We start from the raw sequence: 23006 nt of genomic DNA, 5'->3' as shown, positions 1-23006 counted from the left end.
TAAGAAATAATTTCCCTGAATTTCTTCCTCCTTACATTTTGTGGAATCAATTATTGGTAATATTGGGTAATATTGTAATCTTTTTCTTGTTGGTTTTTTTTTTTTTTTTATGCTAGAGCTTGTATTTGGTATTCCATAAAGGCCAAATACATTGCTCTTGCTCAGATTTTACATTTTAAGATCACAATCCTGGCTGCTACTTGACATGGGAAGGTTCCAGTTCTCTTTAACAGTCTTATCATGTCAAAAGCCTCTGGAACAGATTACAGAACATGTATGTATCAACCGTAGCACGTGGCAAAACAGGAAACCAGTAACAGTGAGCAAACACTGTTACATCATAGACACTCTAAGGAGGAAGGTATCTTTGCTTCTGTTTCATAATATATACTCAGTACAATTTAGGATTCATGTACTTAGGAAACGCTCCAACATTGCACACCTGTACATAATATTTCAGGCAAGTTTTTTAAAAATTTTCTGGTTGAACAGAAAAGCCAATTTTTATTTTTTTTTCCATTTTTGAAGTATTTGTTGCATAACAATGGAATTCGTAGAACAAGCACACTCAATTTTTATTCAGTAGTTTCCCCCCCAGGGTTAATTTTTGGTCAAGGTTATGTTACATTAGAATTTATTATAAGCAATAGTAAAGATTAATTACAATTCAAGTGTAATTTTCTATGTGAAAAATGAAACTGCTAGGATTTCACTTTCAAAGTGATTCAGTATCAAATGTACACCATTAAGGATTATAAGGAAGTGCTCCATTTTGCTGTATAAGGGCCATTCCTACAAATCTGTAAAATGAGTTCTGTTCTTTCCAGCCCTCTTAATTAGGTAGTTTGGTGGGTTTTTAAACACCTGGGCAAGCCAAATTATTCAATAACTGTTGATTTTTTAAGATGCATTACTTGCCTTCTTTCTATACTGAAAGGAGTAAACTATGATAAAACAGGAAAGTAAACAGATAGGATTTTTTTTATGGACAAGGAGTTAAAATATTGAATAGTGAGTTCTCAGCATTCCTATTTCTCTAAATAGTAAATGTAATCAGAAAGAGAGTCTTAATATAGGAAAACCTGATAATTTAAATAGCAAACTTCCTCCCCAACAGGTGCTTTGAATTACATGGCAATTAAGTAATTTTCAAGTCGCCTAATTATCTTCATCTCAGTTCATATTCAGATACACAGATCTTCCCAGTTTTTAAACTAGATTAACACCTGAAAAACATCGAACACTACACTGATTTAAATGCTAATTTTTTAAGAAGTTGTGTACTGTTTGGGAAAAATCCTAAGTGCTTCTTCTCTTTAATGTCATGGAAGAAAGGTAAGGTATTTATTTGGTTTATGAGGCAGCACATCTCTCTGGGACTCAATGCATTGTGTTTTCCACTGTGACACTACAGTTAGATCGTTAAATATTCTGGAAGACAGAAACAAGATTCAAATGTATCGCAATCCACCTCTCCCAGACTGGAAAATGTCATCACGAGAAAATTATGTTTTGTGACCAATTTTTCCCTTGTGCTAGCATATGGCAATTTATCATATTTATACCATTCTTCAGAATCAACCACAAAAGCAATAGTTCTGGGAATACTTTCACATTTTATATCTTCACTAATGAGATATTTTAGAATGGTAAATATTGAATCAATAGGAAAATTGGATAAGTAGAGAAGACAGATTTACTGGAAAAACTTCACCATGAGTTCTCAATTACCTGAAGAAAAAAGTAATGTGGTATGTTTTGGGGTTTTTTTTCTTAAGAGGACTTATCACAAATATTCAAAGCATGTGGCTCCTAATTGTATTTGTTTTTCAAAATTCCCATCTTGGACTGCATTTTTTAAAAAATGTAGTAATAGGGTAAGTGAAATACCAACTACTAAAGCATTGTAGTAACTAATCCATGCTTTCACAATATTCTTATTTTCTTGATCTAACTTGTTCTGGAGAGAAATAAGGTATAGAAGCAGCATCTATTTATTAATACACATTGATTGAGTTTGCAGTAAAATTTACGAGTTTGCAGTATTTTTGAAGTGCTGTTTTATGTGTATATTTAAAAGAATGAAATATATTTTAAGTACTAGTAAAAATTGTACTCTGACCTGATGGAAAAGTGGACTATGTGTTATAGGGATTCCTAAGCCACTGAAACACATCCCAAGGACCATATCATCAGGTGCATCCATGCTGTAACATCGGCATTTACTAGCAAGTAGTCTCTGAACAGCTATTCTGCTGAAAACCATCCTGAATAAAAAGAGCAAATGAAATGTGTAAGACAATAACAACTAGAGAAGCCAAATGACTGTAATTAATAAATACTGCTAAATGATATAAAACTGCAAGATAAAATATAGCCTGCTGGTGCAACATAGCTGAAATTTCAAAAATTGAGAAGTCAATGCTGACAAGTAGTGCTAGAGGCATTTCCTGAAAGATGATTAAATAATGAAAATTTATTATACCAATTATGCCAATTGCTGTTATTCCAACAATTTCTTAGCTAGCCACCATTTTACCCATAGCTGGTAATTCCTCCTAAACTTGGCCAGGACTTTAAACGGATATTCTCCTCTATCTTACTCAAATTTATTGTCCTCTTAGTTATCGTGTAGCAATTAAATGAACTCTAAAACCTGAACTGTTATTCCTTGACTCCTCTGTTACACAGAGTTCCCTTCATAAGCAAAAAATGCTCCTTGAAGCCATTGCAAAATTCTTCCGTTCATCCTAACTTTCTTGCTCATCTAAATATCAACCAGAGCCTGCAGCTGTTAGATTGTTATCACTAAAATAAGCCTTCAATAGACAAGAAACATGACAATGTCTTAAATTCAACAGCTGAGGGAATATACTCTTGCCTAGTATCCAATATATGCCTTTTCTGAATTTACATCATCCACCCAGTCTGATCAGAATACAGGGTACTCCAGCTACTACAAGTTATACCAAAAAGATTCACGCTCTGAAATCACTGCATGGCTTCATGAGTTCACTCACTGTATGACAATTCTTCATTTGACAGTGGCAAAGCTTCTACGAATACTGAATGCTAAGGCAAAAAGACTGACTTCATGTTGCAAAAAAATCCACTGTTATCATTGCAACTTTGAAGACTGTATGTATCATAAAAAGAAAAAAAAAAAAAAAAAAAGGAAAGCACAACAGGAAATTGTTATCTCAATACTCAGGTCAAATACAGAAGGAATAATAAAAGCTGGAGTGAGTTAAAAAAAAAAAAAAAAAAGAGCCGGGACTTGTGACCAGCATGTGTTGCTACACAGAAGGTGTGACAATTTGCACACATTTAGGGAATATACTTGCTAGATGATTATCTAGACCATGTCCCTTCAGCTCTATAGATCTCTTCACTTACAGTGAACCTTCTCAAAATTAGGGTATGGAGCAAGATGTATGATCTGTACCTCTATCTGCTCAAACCTGATAATGAAAGTAACACCCAAATTCCCACACCTAGATGACAGAACAGAAACTATGAGATAAACACTAAAAAGATACATAAATATAGGACTGGTAACCAACAAACATACCAGCACCAGTAGAAGGTTTGTTTCTTAACTCAAGCATAAACCCTGCTTAAGTAAGACCTTATGCAACTGTGCAAAACAATGAGGCGGCCAGTCAGTTGATTCTTACTTACCTATAGACAGATAAGAACCTAGGAAGTTACTATAGCCATTACTTTTCACAGAGAAAGACCCTAAGGACATTCAGCCATCCACACCACTTGCTTTAGATATACAAGATGGACAAGTCAGAGTCATAAGATCATTCTTATTGCAATAAGAGCCAACCTGAAAGTTCACATAAATGTTAATTCAAACCAAACTTTGCATGCAACCACAGGGACCCATGTGTCTCATACACAAGATCAACCTATGACCACCTCTTTCTATGAGAAACTATTTTCTAGGACATAAACACCCAACCCTTTGCTCAGCCACCTCTCCATAAATCATTGCATAAAGTTCAAAAACAGGGAGAATCACAATCCTTTGGTTTTTTTCCATGCTTGGACAAAGAAAGAGAACAGGAATGAATATCTTCATATTCACAGCAATTTGTATCCCGAGGTGTGCTGCTTTGGGTTCTCCTGTAAACTCCACAACAGTTCAGATCACAAAGGTATTTTTTTCAGCAGCTATCCCAATTGTCTCTGCTTACTACATTTTGAATCACATTGTAGGATGGTCTCTGAGCATGCAGAATTAATTCTGTCAGATGAAACAAGGCTGCACGATGTGTATCAGGAGAATATGTCGTACAGATAACTGATAATAGACACTCAGTTCACAGGACCAGTCAATCTGAAATGATCCTTTTGAAACACGCGTGGTTCTCAGCACCAACTATTTTACTCTACAAATCTGTTCCCAACAGGCAGCATGAATTCTCAATAGTTAGGACATTTGGGTCTTTGAGCATAATTACATTTTATTAGTACTAGGAAACATCACTGTTTCTGTTGAAACTGATTTGTGTTATGATTCAAAACATTTGCACTCAAAGCAGGGGCTGATGTAGATGTCAGTAGGAGTTTAAATAAATTACCCTCCTCCGCCAGTGATATAACTATATCCTCCTGTTCCCAAGCCGTAACCGTAACGCTCTCCAAGAAATACTGGTTCATTTGGGTCATAGCAGCTGAGCAATTTTCGGAGTCTGAAGATACTGTAATATGAAAATGCATTAAAAAAAATGATGGAGGCATTAATTTTGAAACAGAAATTACTAGCATAAATGTCATTCTAATAAATAGCACAAAAATGGTAGGAGAAGTTCTACAAAACACAGACATATAAACTGTTAAACAGAAATTTAAGATGGGCTATTTACTATGAGATATGACTGCTGATTTTGGTCAGTCATGCCTACACAGAAGAATCACAACGTGTAATCATATTCAGACTACCTTATTAAATAATAACGCTAACACAAAAACTTTTTATCAATTACAAGATTACATTGTTGTTAGTATCAGTCAAGGAATGCTGAGGGAAAGTGACAATTTTTTTCCTTGAAGGAGTATAAAGCTACATCACTAATAAAACAGACTTAAACACAGAAGAAGAAGAGAGACATATTGGTGAAAATCCTGCTGACAGGAACAGTGGTAATTCCTGAAGTATTGCAATGTATACCTTATCAATGTGTCATCATCCACTACAACTAACCAAGGAGTTCTGGCAGAGCTATGATTCAAAAACCTTTCCAAAATGGCAAAAGTTTTCCCACAGTGACCTAAAGGAAGAGAAATAACAGAATACACATTTAATCAAATGAGAATTTGCAATAAACAATTATTAATTCATTAAATATTCTACTGCACTATGCAAAACTTTTTGATAATGTCTGGCAAAATACCCGAGATGTAAGTTTTAATTTCATTCTTCATTGTGCTGAATGGCATTTGTACATACTGTTCAAACATAACCATTGCTTTCTATGCAGGAATGTACTTTCAAAGGATGTTGAAGTATGGAAATTCTTTGAATTACGGAAACCTGAAAAATAAGTTTTATTCCAACTATCTTGTTAAGATATTGGACAATACTGGGCAGACTGCTACTCTTAATTTTGAAAACTGTAAAATGATAAGACTATGACAGAAACACATTCTGCAAAATACTCCCAAGCTATTTCCATAGCATTTCATGATGCATCAAGCAGGTCCATTGCTTTTACATAAATACTTAAGTCTGCATTAATCTACCATACTCATCACTGGCAACTCAGGTCCTAATAATTTCCTCCAAGGAAAGGTCTTAACATTTATCACAAGACTATAATGAAGCTGAAGAGGTAAAACGCCCTTTCTAGGAGCTGAGAAGTGAAACATCCTTCTTCAGAATGAGCAGGACAAGAGCAACAAGAAAGTTTTAAATTTCTATTGAATCTTCTTCAGATCTTGGAAAAATCTAATTGCAAACAGTCTTTACAGTTGATTGTCCAAAGTAATTAGCACTACCAACATTACAATTACTAAAGAATCATTAAAGAATAACAGGACACTACATTTGAAGATACTTCCAGTTAAAATATTGAGAAAATGCAGCAACTCTGTGCTTAAGAAATGAAGTAAGTCCTGGCTTTGCTGATTTCGTGAAACCATGAACTTATTGCAGCCTGCTATGTGAACATTTACAAAATTAAAATCAAGATTTCTGTATTCTATTCCATCACAAAAGACAGACAAAAATAGTATTAGAGCAAAGTCAGCACGATTTGTTTAGTTTAGAGCATCAGTAGCCCACAGGTCCCACTGCTCTCCACAGCAATGCTCAAAGGCCAAACGTGGAAGGTCCCATCCCCCTGGTCTGACTAGAACTACTGGGCATGGCTTCTACAGATGATCCACACATGAACAGCAGGTCCACTACCTCCTGAAAACACTCACAGGTTGCACATGTCACACTGCACCTGTGCAAATGGAAAACCCTGTCTGTTCCCTCTCTGCCTCTAATAAACCTTGTGGAGGACAAAAAAACCAGGCCAGCTGGAAACAATCCAGAGACCAGAACGACAGACCTAGTGGGCCAGACAAAGCTAATAAGCCAAGCTAATAGCTTGGACATCTCTAATTCAGAAGGTTGACAACAACAGTCAATAGCTCACCTCTGTCAGTATTAGGTATGCCTAAGTCTATAGTAGGAATGGAGATGTCTGCATAATCACTGTAGTATTCAATAAGGGCAGCTTCTCTTTCCCAAGTCTGCTTTACAACTGGTACTGCAAAAGAACCGTTGACATTGAAACACAAGTGACTTGATTAATCTAAGGACTTGATCAAAACATTTATGCACCTTGTTAAATGACATAGTCCTTTGCATGGTAATGAAAATACCGTTTCAAATAACAGCACCATGGTTCTTAACATTCATTCTTTTTTCCTTCCTACAATATCTAAAGAGAAACAATTTCACATTTTTATGAAAGCCAGTCAGGGCAGTTTTATTTACATAATAATAAATTGTCTTTTAAGATATGACTACAGTTTAATTCATATTACATCGAAAACTGTGATGGTTACATTTATGCTAACCAAAGTACAGAATTCATTACTTTTACACTTGCTATGGTAGACTTTATAGCACACATCAGCAGGAACACTATCAGAGATCAATCATTCTTCCAGTGTGGAAACTGTCGCATTTTAAAAACAGCACATCCAACTGTACAGCATATAAAATATTCTGAATCAGAAACAGACGAAATGAACATTTGGAAATACTACACTTGTGTTATGTACATCATATCTGACAGCAGTGCTGTATTAATGCTCAAAAGCACCTGTTCCTGGAGACACACTCATAGAAGGGACATTTATAAATATCATACAACCAATTTTGACCCCATGGATGTTCTATTAAAACAAGGACTGCTTAATGCTTATCTACAAAAGCAATCCTTCCCTTATCAGTTTTCCATTTCACATAATCATTTTAAACTGATCATACAAAATTCTAACAATGATACTATGAATATTTAAATTATATCCAGAAGTGAAAAAATTATGAGTAACATAAAAAAGGCCAAACATCTGGATGGTGTTTGGAAGAGAACCATGTGATTAAAAAAATCTTTTTTTCCATTTTAAAAATTAAGTGGTCAGGACTTGGATGACCAACTTTGAAACCCTGCATTCTGCTGTCATTGTGTCATTGCTTTGTGTTCTTTGACACCACCCGGTAGGCCTCATTGGTTGCAGCTGGTTCTTTAAATGGAGGAAGTATTTTTATAACTTCCCTTTGCTGCTATATAACTGTGATGCTTCTGAAGAACTTCAGTCCCTTGCTGAATTCATCCATCACCTAATTTTATGTTTGTTGCTGTACTGGGTCTGCATGGCAGGTTTTGGTAGGGGGGGGGCCACAGGGGCGGCTTCAGCGAGTTGCTGCCAGAAGCTTCCCCCACGGCCCGCGGGCCAGTGCCAGCCGGCTCCCAGAGGGACCCGCCGCTGGCCAAGGCCGAGCCCACCAGCGACAGCGGCAGCGCCTCAGGGGCTGCGTATTGAGCAGGGGGTAAAACCCCCCTGCGGCAGCGAGAGAGCGAGCGCAGCAGCCCCGCAGCCCCGGGCGGTGCGGAGCGGCCGGGGGGCTCCGGGCGCCGCAGCAGCGGCTCCCCCAGCCCGCGGGGCAGCCCCCGGCGGGGCAGGCTGTGCCCCCAGCCCACGGAGCCCGCGGGGGAGCAGCTCCCCCCCGCAGCCCGGGCAGGGCCCCGGCCGGGGCAGTGGATAAAGAAGTGCAGCCCGTGGGAAGGGCTCACATTGGAGAAGTGTGTGGAGAGCTGCCTCCCATGGGAGAGACCCCAGGCTGGCACAGAAGAGTGTGAGGACCATCCCCTGAGAAGGAAGGAGCAGCAGAGACAAGTGACGAAGTGACCCTATTCCCTGTCCCGCTGAGGGGGGAGGAGGTTGAAAAAAATCAGGAGTGAAGTTAAGCCTCGGAAGAAGGGAGCGGTAGGGGGAAGGTGCTTTTAAGATTTGCTATTTTTCTTATTATCCTACTCTGATCTGATTGTCAATAAATTATTTTTTTCCCCTGAGTCGGGCCTGTTTCATGTAACTGCTGAGGGATCTCCCTGCCCTTATCTCGACCCAGGAGCCTTTTGTAATTTTCTCTTTCCTGCCCAGCTGAGGAGGGAGGTGGCTGTGGTGGGCACCTGGTGTCCAGCCAGAGCCAACGCAGCAGCCCTTTAAATTCCCTTTGCTTCTATGTAACTCCGATGCTTGTGAAGAGCTCGTTTTAGCCCCTTGGTGGAATCATCCATCGTCCAATCTGATGTTTGCTGCCTACCTACTTGCTCGCTTTCCTCTACTCTGATCACACACAGATTTGAAGGATTTATTATTCTTGATTGACCAACAGTCAATTTGGTAACACTGAAATAAGTTGAAAGGTAACAGTTAAGACAGAGTAGTAAGATCTCAATGCACTAATGGAAAGGATTTCAAATTTGGAAAAAAAAAATATAACTTCACTTCTGTAGCATTGTGCAGTGGCCAATACTGCTTTCAGAAGTTTTTTAAAGGAATGTAAAACTGCTCTCAAATTTTGCATAACAAATCCAAAGGGAATTATGGACAAAAAAAAAATGTTCATATAACATTATGGTGGAGTTTTGAAATGCAAAGCCAGGAATTTCACAATGCATTAACTCTATCCCCTATATAATAAAATGCCACATTACATCACATAACACTGCATAATCAGGCTTTATTTGGCAGAGAATGCCATGTGTACATTTTAATTTTTAACTAGAATAAGAAAACAAGTAGCCAGGAAATTATTTTCTATTTTGGGGAAATGTTCTACTTGAAAAATGTTTATCAGAAGAACAAACCCAGAAAGCTTTCAGAAAACAAGGCCCCAGTACAGAAACATCACAGACATACAAAATGCTTCCAACCTTCACCTGGCAGAAGAGACTGACCTGTAAACGCTGTTTTACCTTTCTCCAGCCAAGGACCTCAACCTCAGCAGGGTACTTTGACATACAGAACTATCTGCTGCTACAGACTGAGCCTCTGAATTTCTTCAGTGGAGTCTTCCTTCTTTGTATAAATGAAGAGTTCACAGCAGCAAGGACCTGAGTCTCACCTCAGTTAAATGGTCTAACAAGGGGGCTACTAGCTAAGTGTCTCTCTTCCTCACTTGTTTTGACAGAAGTGTCACCACCCAGACTAGTGCCTATTGTAAACCGTATCCCTTTGTAATCTGTAATACTTTGTAAATAATTGTAACAAGACTTTGTAAATAAAATTTTGTAAATAAAAAAAAAACAACTTTGTAATTTCTAATAACTCATATGTTCCCAAGAAAGAACAACTACATGAAATTCTGGGCTAGCTGTCGATGCGAATATTTAGCTATATGTATTAATACTATGATCACACAGAACTTTTAACACTGCACTACAGAGGTATTTATAGAAGGTCAGCTCTAATCTCTTGATTATATTTTATTTGTGCTACTTCTAGAACCTTGATGCATGTTTGCAGTCTTAAAATCTTATATAACCATATACAGTATGTGTAAGGCGAAGTGTAGCTGAAGTAAATTCTGAAGTAAAATTTAGCTGCTTTTGCACATCGAATTCCAAGCCTTAATGTTGCACTAATGTAGTTTTTGGCATACAATAAAAAATGACTTACCAGGTAAAAAGAGCTCTCTGAAGCTGGCATCCATTAATCTTTCAAAATCTTGAGTAAGATTATCCTCTATTGCATAACTCTGGAAGCTGTGAGGAAAGTTCAAGAATTTTCCTCAGTCTTCAACAGGTGTTTCTTGAAAGATGTTTACACCATCTTTTTGAAGCCTTATGTTCTTTTCTGACTTTTCAGGTTTGGTGGGTTTTTTGGTTTTAATTTTGATGTAAGAAAATAAACATGGATCCAGAAAGGAGAACTCTTCAGTGAACTCCAATTACAGGACAGTCAATTTTGGTTTGTCAAAAGCTACTTTAAAGATAGCCTAATTATTATGTGATTAAATTACTAGAAACGTGCCTCATCGAGTGCAGTAACATTAAGAAAGAAGTTCCATAAATCTTATTTTGAAGAAAAAAACCAAACAAACAAACCAGCAACTGGCAAATAGTCTAAATTTAGAAGAGCAGAACCTACAGTTTTGGATGCATTAGCAAAGAGGGACTCAGTTACAAAAAGAGCTTTTATCTTCATTCTGTCCTCTGACAATGTGTGGCAAAATGCCCCCCAAATTTGTTAAAACTACTAACCATTACTTCATTTTCAATTTTTTCCCAATACTAATCACTTCAAATTACATTTATGAACAAACTAAGCCTAATGCTGACAATACTACATAACTGGAGTATTCAAGGGCACACAAAATTCAAGTAAATTCCTGGAAATAAATCCATTCCTGAATTTCCTTATTAAGGAAATGTCTAGAAGTAAACTAGAATGGACTGGTAGGTGGCATTAAGTAGGTAGACTTTCTTCTGTTAAATAAGTGGATTTGGAATTTTTCTGTTCAAGTTTTGTAGACACTGGATCTACTTAAACTTAGCTGAGCCTTACTGTGTATTAGATGAAGCTGGGTGTCTCTCTGTGTCTTTATTTTCCATGCCTCTGAGAAGGAAGTTAATACTCATTGAACATATCTTGTTTGGCTGTCCTAACGTTTTTTCATTTATTGTTTTTACAATGGATAGCATGGTCATATTTTCATGGTGATTACCATTACTTGCATAACACTACAAGTTCCAGGTGAAGCATGCTATAGTGTTGCACATTTGAGAGACTCTTGATCTGGGCCATGCCTTGCACAAAGTACTACAGATGATCAGATTTCTACAAGAGACAAAATTTCCCATTCCAAGCATCATAAAACACATGCACACATCTAATTACATAGGGTGACAATAGACAGAAGCAATATGACAGCGTAAGCTCGTATCTTCTACTGGAGGGACAGGCAGAACAAAAGGAAGGAGGAGGGGAGACACCTTTCAGCTTGTTCAAATGTCTGAAACAGCCACTACACAGCTGCACAATTGTTTACTGCTAGTACGAAGAACCGAAGTGAACCAATTAGCTGGAGGAAACACACCGAAGGATATTAATAGATGCTGTAATAATAAATACTGTAATGTCTCCCAATTACAACAGTATAAGCTAACTTTATGCATATTTTTGATACTCCATTTCAGGATTTTTACCAACCAATCACTCATGATTGAAACATCAAACGACCACAACTCTTCATCTTAAACATTTCACAGTGCTCCTGAAGAACTCTGAATAGCAAAAATTTCTCCCAAAATAAGCTGTTTACAGTTCTGAAGCTTTCATGTTTCCCTGTGGATTTTGCAAACATCTAGTTCCAAGAGCTACACAGCATATATCAGCTTAGTTTTTAAAATACTAATTTCATAAACTATATTGCATAGAAGTACTACCTTGACCAACCAGCAACTTACTTCTGTCACCATGAAATTTCCGACATGTTTTTACAGCAACAAATACATCTTCCTTTTTCACTGGCTCTCCCTATATGAACAGAACAAAAATTATTTTTTTAATTGCAGGCTCCACCTTTAACATTTTATAGGATATGTATGTCCATACATATAATAAAATAGAAAATATCTTTTCGTTGTATAGCATATCAAGTAAAATAGGGTACTAGTAATACACTAGAAAGTACATCTTTGTCTCATGAAAAAAAGGTCACTAGTTGTTTAAAATTCCTGAAATAACAGTATTGAAATACTTTTTCCATTGATGTAGCCTTCTAAAATAAATTAAAACACCTATTAGGAAAAGAGAATGAGCAGTAGAACTTGTTGAACTAAGAATGATTCATCTGAAAAATAATGTTGTCTTAATTTTTTTTGAAATTCATCACTATGAGAACATGTTGAACTGTATCATACTTGGAAAAAGAAGCTTAAATGCTACACAGCAGAAATCTTTGCACTTCCTCCACTGTAAAAATCATTTAACCACTTTTGTTTTCCTTCTTGGCACCTAGAATTTTGCTCTGCTGGAAGCATGGAACATTTACTGGCCTCTAGCAACTCTTAACCCATAAAATCATAAATGCATTATGCTAGAGGTAGAAGAGATGGGTCGTACTTTAATGCACCAAATACTATATTACATTTTATCTTGAGCCTCAAGAAGTTTTAGATTTCCATCTGTGAAAAAAGATTATTTATACTTCAGTATCTCACAGAAATGTAAGGAGGAATACTTTACAGATCACATGCTGTTCAAACATTGTGGTAGAAAGACCCATTAAAGCATATGCAGTATTTGTTTGCCATGAAATATCCTGTGCCACGGAAGGCTTCAAGCATATAAAAAAATAGATAAATGCCAGAACAAACTTTCTTTTTTAAAAAAATTATTCTTAAGGTTTGAGATTTTTAAAGTGAAGTATTATGCATTTTAGTAAGCGTTTTACCTTTACTAAGTAAGTGGTATTTAAAATATGGTACTTACACAGAGTGGCAGAAAATTACTGAACGTTGTTGCACAGCGATCAACCTTATGTGAGCTCACATCATCTGTGCAGAACTCAGGCACCGGAGTAAGATGTGGTCCTTCCCCTTTCTGCCAAATATACAGGGCAATCTATCAAAATAGAAAACATTTATATCATTAATGAAACTGGATAAAAATTCTTAGGGCACAGAAGAAATCATATCACAGGACAAACTTAATAGGAAAACTGAAAAATATGGGATGCTGTAGAAGATTTGTGCCTCAGTTGACTAGCTGCATCCCTTACCTTTTGCTCACATTTCCAGCACCAATATGTAATCTTTCTGCTACAAAAGAAATTCTATAGACAGACAAGTTTTAAAATTTGCTTTATAGAATTACAATTAGTATCGTATATTTAAGCACATCAAAACAACTTCCCTCTTTAACTTTTATAAGAAATGGTAGATTGAATACTTACACCTTCTTTTAAACAAAAATGCTTATTGTGTTGCTCTTTTAAAATTATTTTGATAATTTGGAATAGCCTATGTGGCAATTTTCAGCTTTTCAAAATACATCCATTCTCTGGTGGCAATTTAAAATGCTCAAAATCAGTAATGAAACTTTGAGACGCTGTAAAATAAAATGGATAATGTAACAGATAGGCTATCCTATAGTAGACTCTTGTCCATTTTAAATGTAGCAACAATAAAAAGCCAGCCAAACTTCAGAGAGGAAAAAGGAAGAAGCAAAATGGTGATGTCTTGAAGATAAAAAAACCCCAAACACCACCTTTGTATTTACATCGAACTCATAATGGTAGTATTTCAATCTGTACTTCATGGTACATCGAGAACATTTAGACTTGCTCAACATTTCTACTGCAATACTTTTACACTGCTTGTAACTTTGCCAGACTAAGTATTCAGGGGCGAAAGTTCTACACTGGGTGCCTACCTCAGAACAGTTAGAAGATTAACTTAATTTCATATAAAACTGTTTGAAAACTTGTAAGAACAAAATTAAGTTCTTAAAAATCTAAAAGGCAGAAAACAATATCTCAGTATGTATGTGGATTCAGAGCTTCCCAGCAGCACTGCCATACACTCCCAATTCTGAATGCTTAGTCTCTCTTGACGACAGGCCAAAGATGTGAAAGCACCTTTGGACAAGAACTGTTTGAGCATATACTCAAGATGTAGGAGATCTGGGTTTGAAGTTTGCTCCTGCCTAACTCAGTCAAAAGTTACAGCTTCTAGTTTTCAAAGAGTGCCTGCACCAAGATACCACAGATATTCTGGGACAGACACTCTCCGTGCTACCTCGTGAAACCGAGTTACTGCACAAAAAGCAATATTCTTGGAACCAAAAAGGTAGTGCAGTGAAGGGGAGCCCGACTCTACTGCATGGGAGGAATGGGACTTCTCTAACAGAAGAAAAATCAGTCTTGGGTTCTAGTTTCTGTTTCCCATGTTATCTACTCATATTCCCAATGGCTCTTGCATGGAAAACAAATTAAATACTTCACTGGAAAATGGGACCAGACCCAGCACACAGCAAAGGCAATGAAAAGGAGTCTCCTTTCCACTGTTTTATGCCTACTTAGGAACTTTAAACCTATACAATTTTAAACGTTAAAGCTTTAAATCCCATCAGGGCCAGAATTCAGCTCCTCTTTTAGTAAATAATCTGATTATTAAGGTATTACTAAGAGGGCATAATATTTCCTTCTCCTAGGTGTTCTGGAGGAACTCAGTCCAAACAAAGCATATTAAGTATGGTCTGGACAAGCCCAAGTCACCAAACCCGTTACAGACTTCTAATTTACAGATGATCATTTTCCTGCCCATCTCATTTAGGTCTCAACATCCTCAGAAAATCAGAACTACCTACATACAGCTCCTTCTGGAACTTGGAATAAAACAAAAGCACCAGTTTGTTACAGGCCCTGTTAGGACTAGAGGCAGGCTTGAGAATACAATATTTTTGAAACTTAAGCTTCCAGGTTTGAAAGATTTTTGATAAGGTACAGTCACATAGTAGAAGACATTAACTGATGAGTTTTTAGCAAGTTGCTGATAACTGGGCCATCATAACTACACATAAGCTCTTAGACCACCTCAACTGCAAAGTAAAAACATGTAGTTTGACTGCACTGAAGAGTTTAAAAGACTTTTCTTCCTTGTAACTGAGTAGATGACTGGGAGCTGTGAGCACAAGCATGGTTACTCCTGCTGCACAGCTGATAGCAACCTGCTAAAATACTGTTAATTCAGCTGCATGTTCTTTCAAGACAGTGAGTTTTGTAGTTTGCAAGTTCTAATTTCTCTTAGCCTTGTCATTATTAAGTGGTCTGTTTATTTGCTGTTTTACCAACGCTGCTGAAAGCACAGATGATCTTAGCATTACAGATGACTTCAACAAAGTAACTAAAGGGAAAGGCCACTCTATATGGAAGAAAAATGAATAAACATTAGTGGCAGTTAAGACAAATACTGTTGACAGGGCCTGAAGTAGAGGAGGAGTATGGAAGTGGCATGTAACACATGCTCAAGGTAAGGAGCAGCCAAAAAACACACATACATCTCCAAGGTTATCTTCTGCCTTGTCACCACATAGACATTATGGAATGTAAGTAGTTCCTGTCCCTGCATTGCAGCTGGAAGACAACGTAACAGCAAGGGATGACATTTCTAAAGAGCTTCCAGGCCACTTTAAGATTCATAAATTCATAACATTGTTTAGGTCAGAAAACACCTTTAAGATCATTGAGTCCAACCATTAACCCAGCACTGCCAAGTCCACCACTGAACCATGTCCCCAAGCGCCACACCTACACATCTCTTAAATGCCTCCAGGGATGGTGACTCAACCACCTCCCTGGGCAGCCTGTTCCAATGCTTGACCACCCTTTCCGTGAATAAATTTTTCCTAATATTCTATCTAAACCTCCCCTGGTGCAACTTGAGGCCATTTCCTCTCACTCTATTGCTTGTTCTGTGGGAGAAGAGACCGACCCCACCTGCCTACCCCCTCCTGTCAGGCAGCTGCAGAGAGCGATAAGGTCTCCCCTCAGCCTCCTCCTCTCCAGGCTGAACACCCCCAGCTCCCTCAGCTGCTCCTCATCAGACTTGTGCCCCAGCCCCTTCCCCAGCCCCGCTGCCCTTCCCTGGACACGCTCCAGCCCCTCGACGTCCCTCCTGCAGCGAGGGGCCCGACACTGAACCCAGGGTTCGAGGTGCGGCCTCACCAGTGCCCAGTCCAGGGAGCGGTCACTGCCCTGGCCCTGCTGGCCACACTGTTTCTGACACCAGCCAGGACGCTGCTGGCCCCTTGGCCACCTGGGCACACTGGGGGCTCATGCCCAGCCGGCTGTCAGCCAGCACCCCCAGGCCCTTTCCCACCGGGCAGTTCCCAGCCCCCTGCCCCAGCCTGTAGCGCTGCCTGGGGCTGGTGTGACCCACGGGCAGGGCCCGGCACTGAGCCTGGTTGAACCTCACACCACTGGCCTCGGCCCATCGGCCCAGCCTGCCCAGACCCCTCTGCAGAGCCTCCTGCCCTCCCGCAGATCCTGTCCCCCAACTTGGTGTCGTCTGCCAGCTTTCTGAGGGCGCACTCGATCCTCTCATCTAGATCATTGATAAAGAGATTGAACAGGACTGGCCCCAGCACTGAGCCCTGGAGAGCACCACTTGTGACTGGCCACCAGCTGGATGTAACTCCGTTCACCACCACTCTTTGGGCTCGGCCAGCCAGCCAGCTTCTAACCCAGCACAGAGGACACACATGCAAGGTATGCACAGCCCACCTCTCCAGGAGAATGCTGTGGGAGACGATGTCAAAGGCTTCACTAAGGTCCAGGTAGACAACATCCACAGCCTTTCCCTCATCCACTAAGCAGGTCATCTTGTTGTAGAAGGAGACCAGGTTTGTCAAGGAGGACCTGCCTTTCATAAACCCATAATGGCTGGTCCTGACCACCTGGTTGTTCTCTACGTGCAATGTAATGGCACTGAAGATGACCTGCTCCATAACCTTCCCCTGCACCGAGGTCAGGCTGACAGGCCTGTAGCTCCTCAGATCCTCCTTCCTGCCCTTCTTGCAGATGGGCATCACATTGGCCAACCTCCAGTCAACTGGGACCTCCCCAGTCAGCCAGGACTGCTGATAAATGATTGAAAGTGGCTTGGTGAGCCCTTCCATCAGCTCCCTCAGTACCCTCAGGTGGGTCCCATCCAACCCCATAGACTTGTGTGTGTCTAAGCAGTGCAGCAAGTCACTGACCATTTCCCCTTGGATTATGGGGGCTTCACTCTGCTCCCTGTCCCTGTCTTCCAGCTCAGGGGGGCTGGGTACCTGGAGAACAACTGGTCTTACTGTGGAAGACTGAGGCAAAGATGGCATTCAGTACATCAGCCTTTTCCTCATCCTTTGTCATGATGTTTTCCCCCACAACCAATACAGGATGGAGATCCTCCTTCGTCCTCCTGTTGCTAATGTATTTAGAGAAACATTTTTTATTGCCTTTTACAGCAGTAACCAGATGAATTTCCAGTTGGGCTTTTCCCCTTTTGATTTTCTCCCTGCATAACCTCACAACATCCTTGTAGTCCTCCTGAGTTGCCTGCCCCTTCTTCCAGAGGTGGCCAACTCTCCTTTTTTCCCCGAGTTCCAGCCAAAGCTCTGTTCAGCCAGGCCCGTCTTCCCCACCAGCTCGTCTTTCGGCTCATGGAGACAGCCGGCTCCTGCGCTTTAGGACTTCCTTCCTGAAGAATGTCCAGCCTTCCTGGACCCCTGGGCCCTTCAGGACTGCCTCCCAAGGGACTCTGCCAACCAGGCTCCTAAACAGGCCAAAGTGCCCTCCTGAAGTCCAAGGCAGCAGTTCTGCTGACCCCCTCCTTACCCCTCTGAGAATCAAAACCACTGTCATCTTCTGATTGCTGTGCCCAAGACAGCCTCCAACCCACAAGTCCTTCTCTGTTCACAAACATCAGGTCCAGCGAGATGCCTTCCCTAGTTGGCTCCCTCACCAGCTGTGTCAGGAAGGTCTCTTCCACGTGCTCCAGGAACTCTTGTGGACTGTTTCCTCTCTGCTGCATTGGACTTTCAGCAGACAGCTGGTAAGGTGAAGTCCCCCACGAGAACAAGGGCTAGCGACTGTGAGACTTCTCCCAGCTGCTTACAGAATATTTTGTCTGCTTCTTCATCCTGGCTGGGTGGTCTATAACAGACTCCCACCACAATGTCTGCCCTGTTGGCCGTCCCCCTGAGTCTTGCCCATAAACACTCAACCCTATCACCACCATCATCAAGCTCCAGGCAATCAAAACACTCCCTAACACACAGCTACCCAACTGCCTCTCCCTCCTTGCCTATCTCTTCTGAAGAGTTCATACCATCCACTGCAGCCCTCCAGCTGTGCGAGTCATCCCACCACGTTTCTGTGATGGCAGCTATGCCAGTTCCCCTGCTGCACAATGGCTTCCAGCTGCTCCCGTTTGTTGCCCACAGTGTGTGCAGTGGTGTAGATGCACTTCAGTTGGGCTATTGATCTCGGGGGAGAAGGCCTAATTGCCAAGCGCTTCCGTGGTTTCTAACACATCAATAAGCCTCGCATCTTTCCTGCCATGTGGATCTCTATCCCCTGCCTCCACGGACACAGCAGATTGAAGGACCTCACTAGCACAACGTCCCTCAAACAGTGGCGTGCTGCCACCAGGCTTACCTCTAGCGAGCCTTCTTTTATCTGTTTCCCCCTTCAAATGCAGTTTTAAGCTCTTTCAGTGAGCACTGATAACTCCTGTGCAAAGATCCTTTGTCCCTTTTGTGACAGGTGCACCCCATCTGTTGCCAGCAGGCCTGCTGTCGTGTAAACTGACCCGTGATTGAAAACCCCAAAATTCTGCCAGTGACACCAGGCTCAGAGCCAGGTATCGATCTGCTGGCTCCTCCTGTTTCTTCCCTTGCCATTCCCTGCAACTGGAAGGACAGAGGAGAACATCACTTGTGCTCCTGATCCTTTAACCAGTTGTCCCTGTATTAGTTCAGAATTCAGCTACTCAGAATTAATGTCTATCACATGAACCAACAAAGAAGCAACAATCCTGCAGCACTGAAGATATTTAACAATTGTAACGTGAATTATTTATGAAAGTTCATAATGTGCTAAGATCTCCCACTGAATAATGGAATCTTCAACAGGCAGCCTTAGAAAGGTGTGAAGCTATCATATTGCAGAAGTGAGTTTAGAACGCCAGTCTGGGTTACAGCACAGGATGACAAACTGTTCCTAAAATGATGGAAATGGATTTACAATAAAAAGACATAAATATTCTTAGTCTGAGTTCTAGTTCAAATCTAATGTTAAATATACAAAAAAATCCATTGTTCACTTCCAATTCTGAAAAAGCATCAGGGAATATGCTCGACATTGGTAAAGGGTTTTTGTCATGCTGCTGCTCATTTGTAGCTATTTTTTTTTTAGACTTTTTGAAAATGCACATATTTTCAAGATAGGCTTCCCTGATGGAAAGTAATATAAATGTTACAGATATAAGAAACGGGGACTTAGAAAGTAGTAGAGTGAAAAAAGTCTTATACAGAGCCAAATAAAATACCAAAGATTAGAGGCACATGTTATTAGCACTCTCTCAAACTAAACATTCCTTAAAACATTTATCATCCTTCATAAATTTAAACCTTACTAACAATTACTAAAGATCACAGTTTATATCCTTTGATTTGTTGTCAATCTTGATTCACTTAAGAAGCACGTAGAGATAAAAATGATTTAAGAAGATGATGATGATTTATGAAATAAGTGAGGGGGAATGGAACTGTCTCTACGGAGACATGAGACTGTGCAGAAAGAACGACTACAGGGCTGCAATAGGTTATCAATGGCAATAAATTTGAAATGAAACTTATGCAATGAACTGCTCACAGAATAAGGAGTGGATGGAAGTAATTTTGCCAGTCAAGTGATCAATTGTTTTTCATTAAGCAATCTGTGGCACATAAAAGAAATGTCTGCTAATGATTTATTTTTTTTTTAATGATACTATGTTTAGAGGCTTTGTCAGTGCTGAGGTAGACTGGAATACTGGGAATACAGGAATGACTTTGAGGCAACTTACAAAAAGATTAACAGTGTGAAGCCCAAGGTCTTGCATTTAGAAAAATTAACAAGAGGAAAGAAACAGCTTGTTGGCTTGTTTCACGTAGCAAAATAAAAGCTGAGAGGTGTCCAATTGCTTTTGAGAAATACATCAGTCAAGGAGGGGAAACTATGTGAAAGAACAGTGTTGGCACAAATCCAAATTCATGTAAATATGCCACCAATTTATACTCTACATACACACTATAGATTCATGTTGGAAGTAAGGAGGTTTATAACCATCACAGAATAAAGATCTGGAACAGCAGCAGTAGTTTTAAGTAAGGTCAGTTGGGGGAGGGGGGTGGGTGGGGGCTGGAACCACATTTTATAGCTGACTTTTAGGAGTTTTTAACAATTAAAATGAATTCACAATCACTCATAATTTCAGGCCAAAATCTGCAAGTTTATTCCAAATTCATCCTCCCCTTCCACCCTGGTTCAGGAGTTGACTTTGGTGTCAGTACAAAACCCTGGGCTGCACAGACATTTTTAAGGCAGAAGAAATAAAAAAGCTTTAGAAAAGTAGCACTGATACTCTTTCAGATCCTCCCACTCCTTTCTCCTCATGTTCCTTCCAGTCAGCTCATCCTCTGGAAGACCTAGTGGTTATCTTTTAAAACTGTTGCAAACCAGAGGCAAAAATATTTTCCAGATTTCCATACTGCAAATTGCAAAGCTGATTATTCACACATCAGTTAGGATGCTGAGAGTACTTAATCCAAACTCCATCTTATTTAGCTCTCTAGAGTCTGATTTAGAAAGTGAGCGAGGCAGGCTAATACCTGAGATACTATTCACATGAGCTTATGCTTCATGAATTGGAAGTCTTTCTCCTTCTTTATAGAGCAAGACTTAGAAGAAACCTGACTGCATACAACCATGTATTCGCATACAAATGCAATTTTATTTATGAATTCTTCTATGCTTGAAATAGTTTTAAAGTATTACAATATTCTAAAGGAAGGGAAAGAAATTAAACGTGCCATTGCAGTCAAACTCTTTAGCAACATCTAAGAAAAATCTATTATTTCCATAGTAATTTATCACAATTCATATACATAGATTTTAGACAATTCTTCTTTCATCACATTACTGCTTACCTCATGCTTTAAATCTATCGTGAAGTCTGACTTGAGTGGTTCACTTTTCAGCTTCTTTGCAAGCCTATAAAGATGAAGAAATTTACTCAAAAACATATTAAAAAAATAAACCATTCATTAGTGTAGGCAGCAAAGTGTGGCTGATATTATTGACCATCTTACCGGGGGAGGGTTGGGGGGTGGGGGTGTGTGTGTGAGGAAATCACACCACTGTATTTATTGCCCCATGAAGCAACTTATATCTCTTTTTCTTTTTTTTTTTTTCCTCATCTGAGTACAAGGGTGATGATATTTGTTTTCAGCACACACATTTGATACATCCTTCCTACCCAAGAAGAAAGTTTTCATCTGGAGTAGACAGTCTGGCACAGTATTTTTAACAGATCAAAAGCCGCAGTGCATTTAAGGCTCAATATTGATCAGCATCTCAAAATTCAGACAGTATTCTCTTTTTTGTGTATTCCAAGGACCAGTATTTAGGCACCTTCAATTTATGAACACATCAATCCTTGCTACAGCAAGGTGCATTCAACTTCTGAAATCTACGAACTTTTCAGATCTCATTTAAAAACTAAGCATCTAATCTGAAATAAATATCTAGGTTGCCTCTATAGCATCACAAACAGTTCTAGAGGGCAACACAGTCACTCTTAAGACCCATGAATAGAACTGCTGTCTGGAGGAGAATACATTTTTAAAATGACAAGAGATGGTACTGAACCAGTTGAATAACTAGTCCTGGACAACTATTAACTAGCTGGTGTGATGTAGAGCAAAATATATCATACGCACAGCAACGATACAGAAATCTGCTTCTGTACTCTTGTCTACTAATGAATTCTTAAGTGTTTCTTTGTAATAATTATGCTTGGAATGTATAGAATAAGGAATAAATTGAATTTTATCAAAGCAGTATTTTCTGGGTAAGTGTAGTGGGAGCCCAAATCTCTGTAGGCATACCTGGAGCTAGCTGTACATTACTGTGCCTGGTTGAACATCTTCCCACACACCTGAGATCCTCAGACTAAAGCAGACTTCATGTATCAGCATGGACACTGCTCATATTGGTGGCAGCAGCAAAAGCTCGATGTAGGCTCTGAAGTTAAATCCATGAGAGGCCAGCCTGCACTGGCTGAGCACATCCCAAGCTGTCTGCCATAGCTAAGCTGCAATCAGAGCTTCAGTTCAAAAACAGCTCAAAATTAACATTTGACTTTGCATATCTACACGACCTGCAATAAACCTTCAACTGTTCTGCAAGAACATCTTCACCTTTTATATAAAAAATTAATCCATATGAAATCATAACTCATTAAAATAACATTGATTAGCACCTAGGAAAACTGTATAAATTAAACATTCTTAATTACTATCAATAAACAAGAAGTGATTAAAAATTCAAGTCTTACTTGTTAACGAGGGGAATGCTAAGCGCCCAACCAGCAGCAAAATCTGGAAATTTAAAGACTGTAGGATTTTCAGCAAAGGCATAATGGTGAATTATTGTAGATTCTTCATCATATAATGCTTTACCTAAAAACCACTCCTGTAAAAGGAATATAGGAAACAATTTTGTTCATCTACAGCATCCTTTTAGTGAAGATGACAACTGCATTCATGCTGAATAAAGCAAACCTGAAAACAAAAACAAGGGAAGCATACTGTTCACAATAATCCAGACAAAAAATTGTACTTGGTAAGAAATGAAACTACAGGCAGTTCTCTGAATTTAAATACACATGGCAGGTTCA

The 23006-nt window shown here is 39.5% G+C and overlaps 1 protein-coding gene across 4 annotated transcripts in view; it reads right to left on the bottom strand.

Moving 5' to 3' along the window:
• The window catches only part of B3GLCT (beta 3-glucosyltransferase), a 69649-nt gene that overhangs the window by 2953 nt on the left and 43690 nt on the right, over nt 1-23006 (bottom strand). For all 4 annotated transcript variants that reach the window (XM_056328590.1, XM_056328591.1, XM_056328589.1 and 1 more), the window contains 8 exons: nt 22665-22801; nt 21256-21319; nt 13012-13143; nt 11985-12054; nt 6657-6770; nt 5183-5282; nt 4593-4712; nt 2123-2267 (listed from right to left, as the gene is read on the bottom strand). In XM_056328590.1, the coding sequence (XP_056184565.1) occupies nt 2123-2267; nt 4593-4712; nt 5183-5282; nt 6657-6770; nt 11985-12054; nt 13012-13143; nt 21256-21319; nt 22665-22801 (882 nt within the window). The remainder of the gene's footprint in view (nt 1-2122; nt 2268-4592; nt 4713-5182; nt 5283-6656; nt 6771-11984; nt 12055-13011; nt 13144-21255; nt 21320-22664; nt 22802-23006) is intronic.

The sequence above is a fragment of the Falco biarmicus genome, chromosome 2 (genome assembly GCF_023638135.1).
Source record: "Falco biarmicus isolate bFalBia1 chromosome 2, bFalBia1.pri, whole genome shotgun sequence".
Lineage (NCBI taxonomy): Eukaryota > Metazoa > Chordata > Aves > Falconiformes > Falconidae > Falco > Falco biarmicus.
This window is presented reverse-complemented; position numbering and strand designations above follow the sequence as displayed.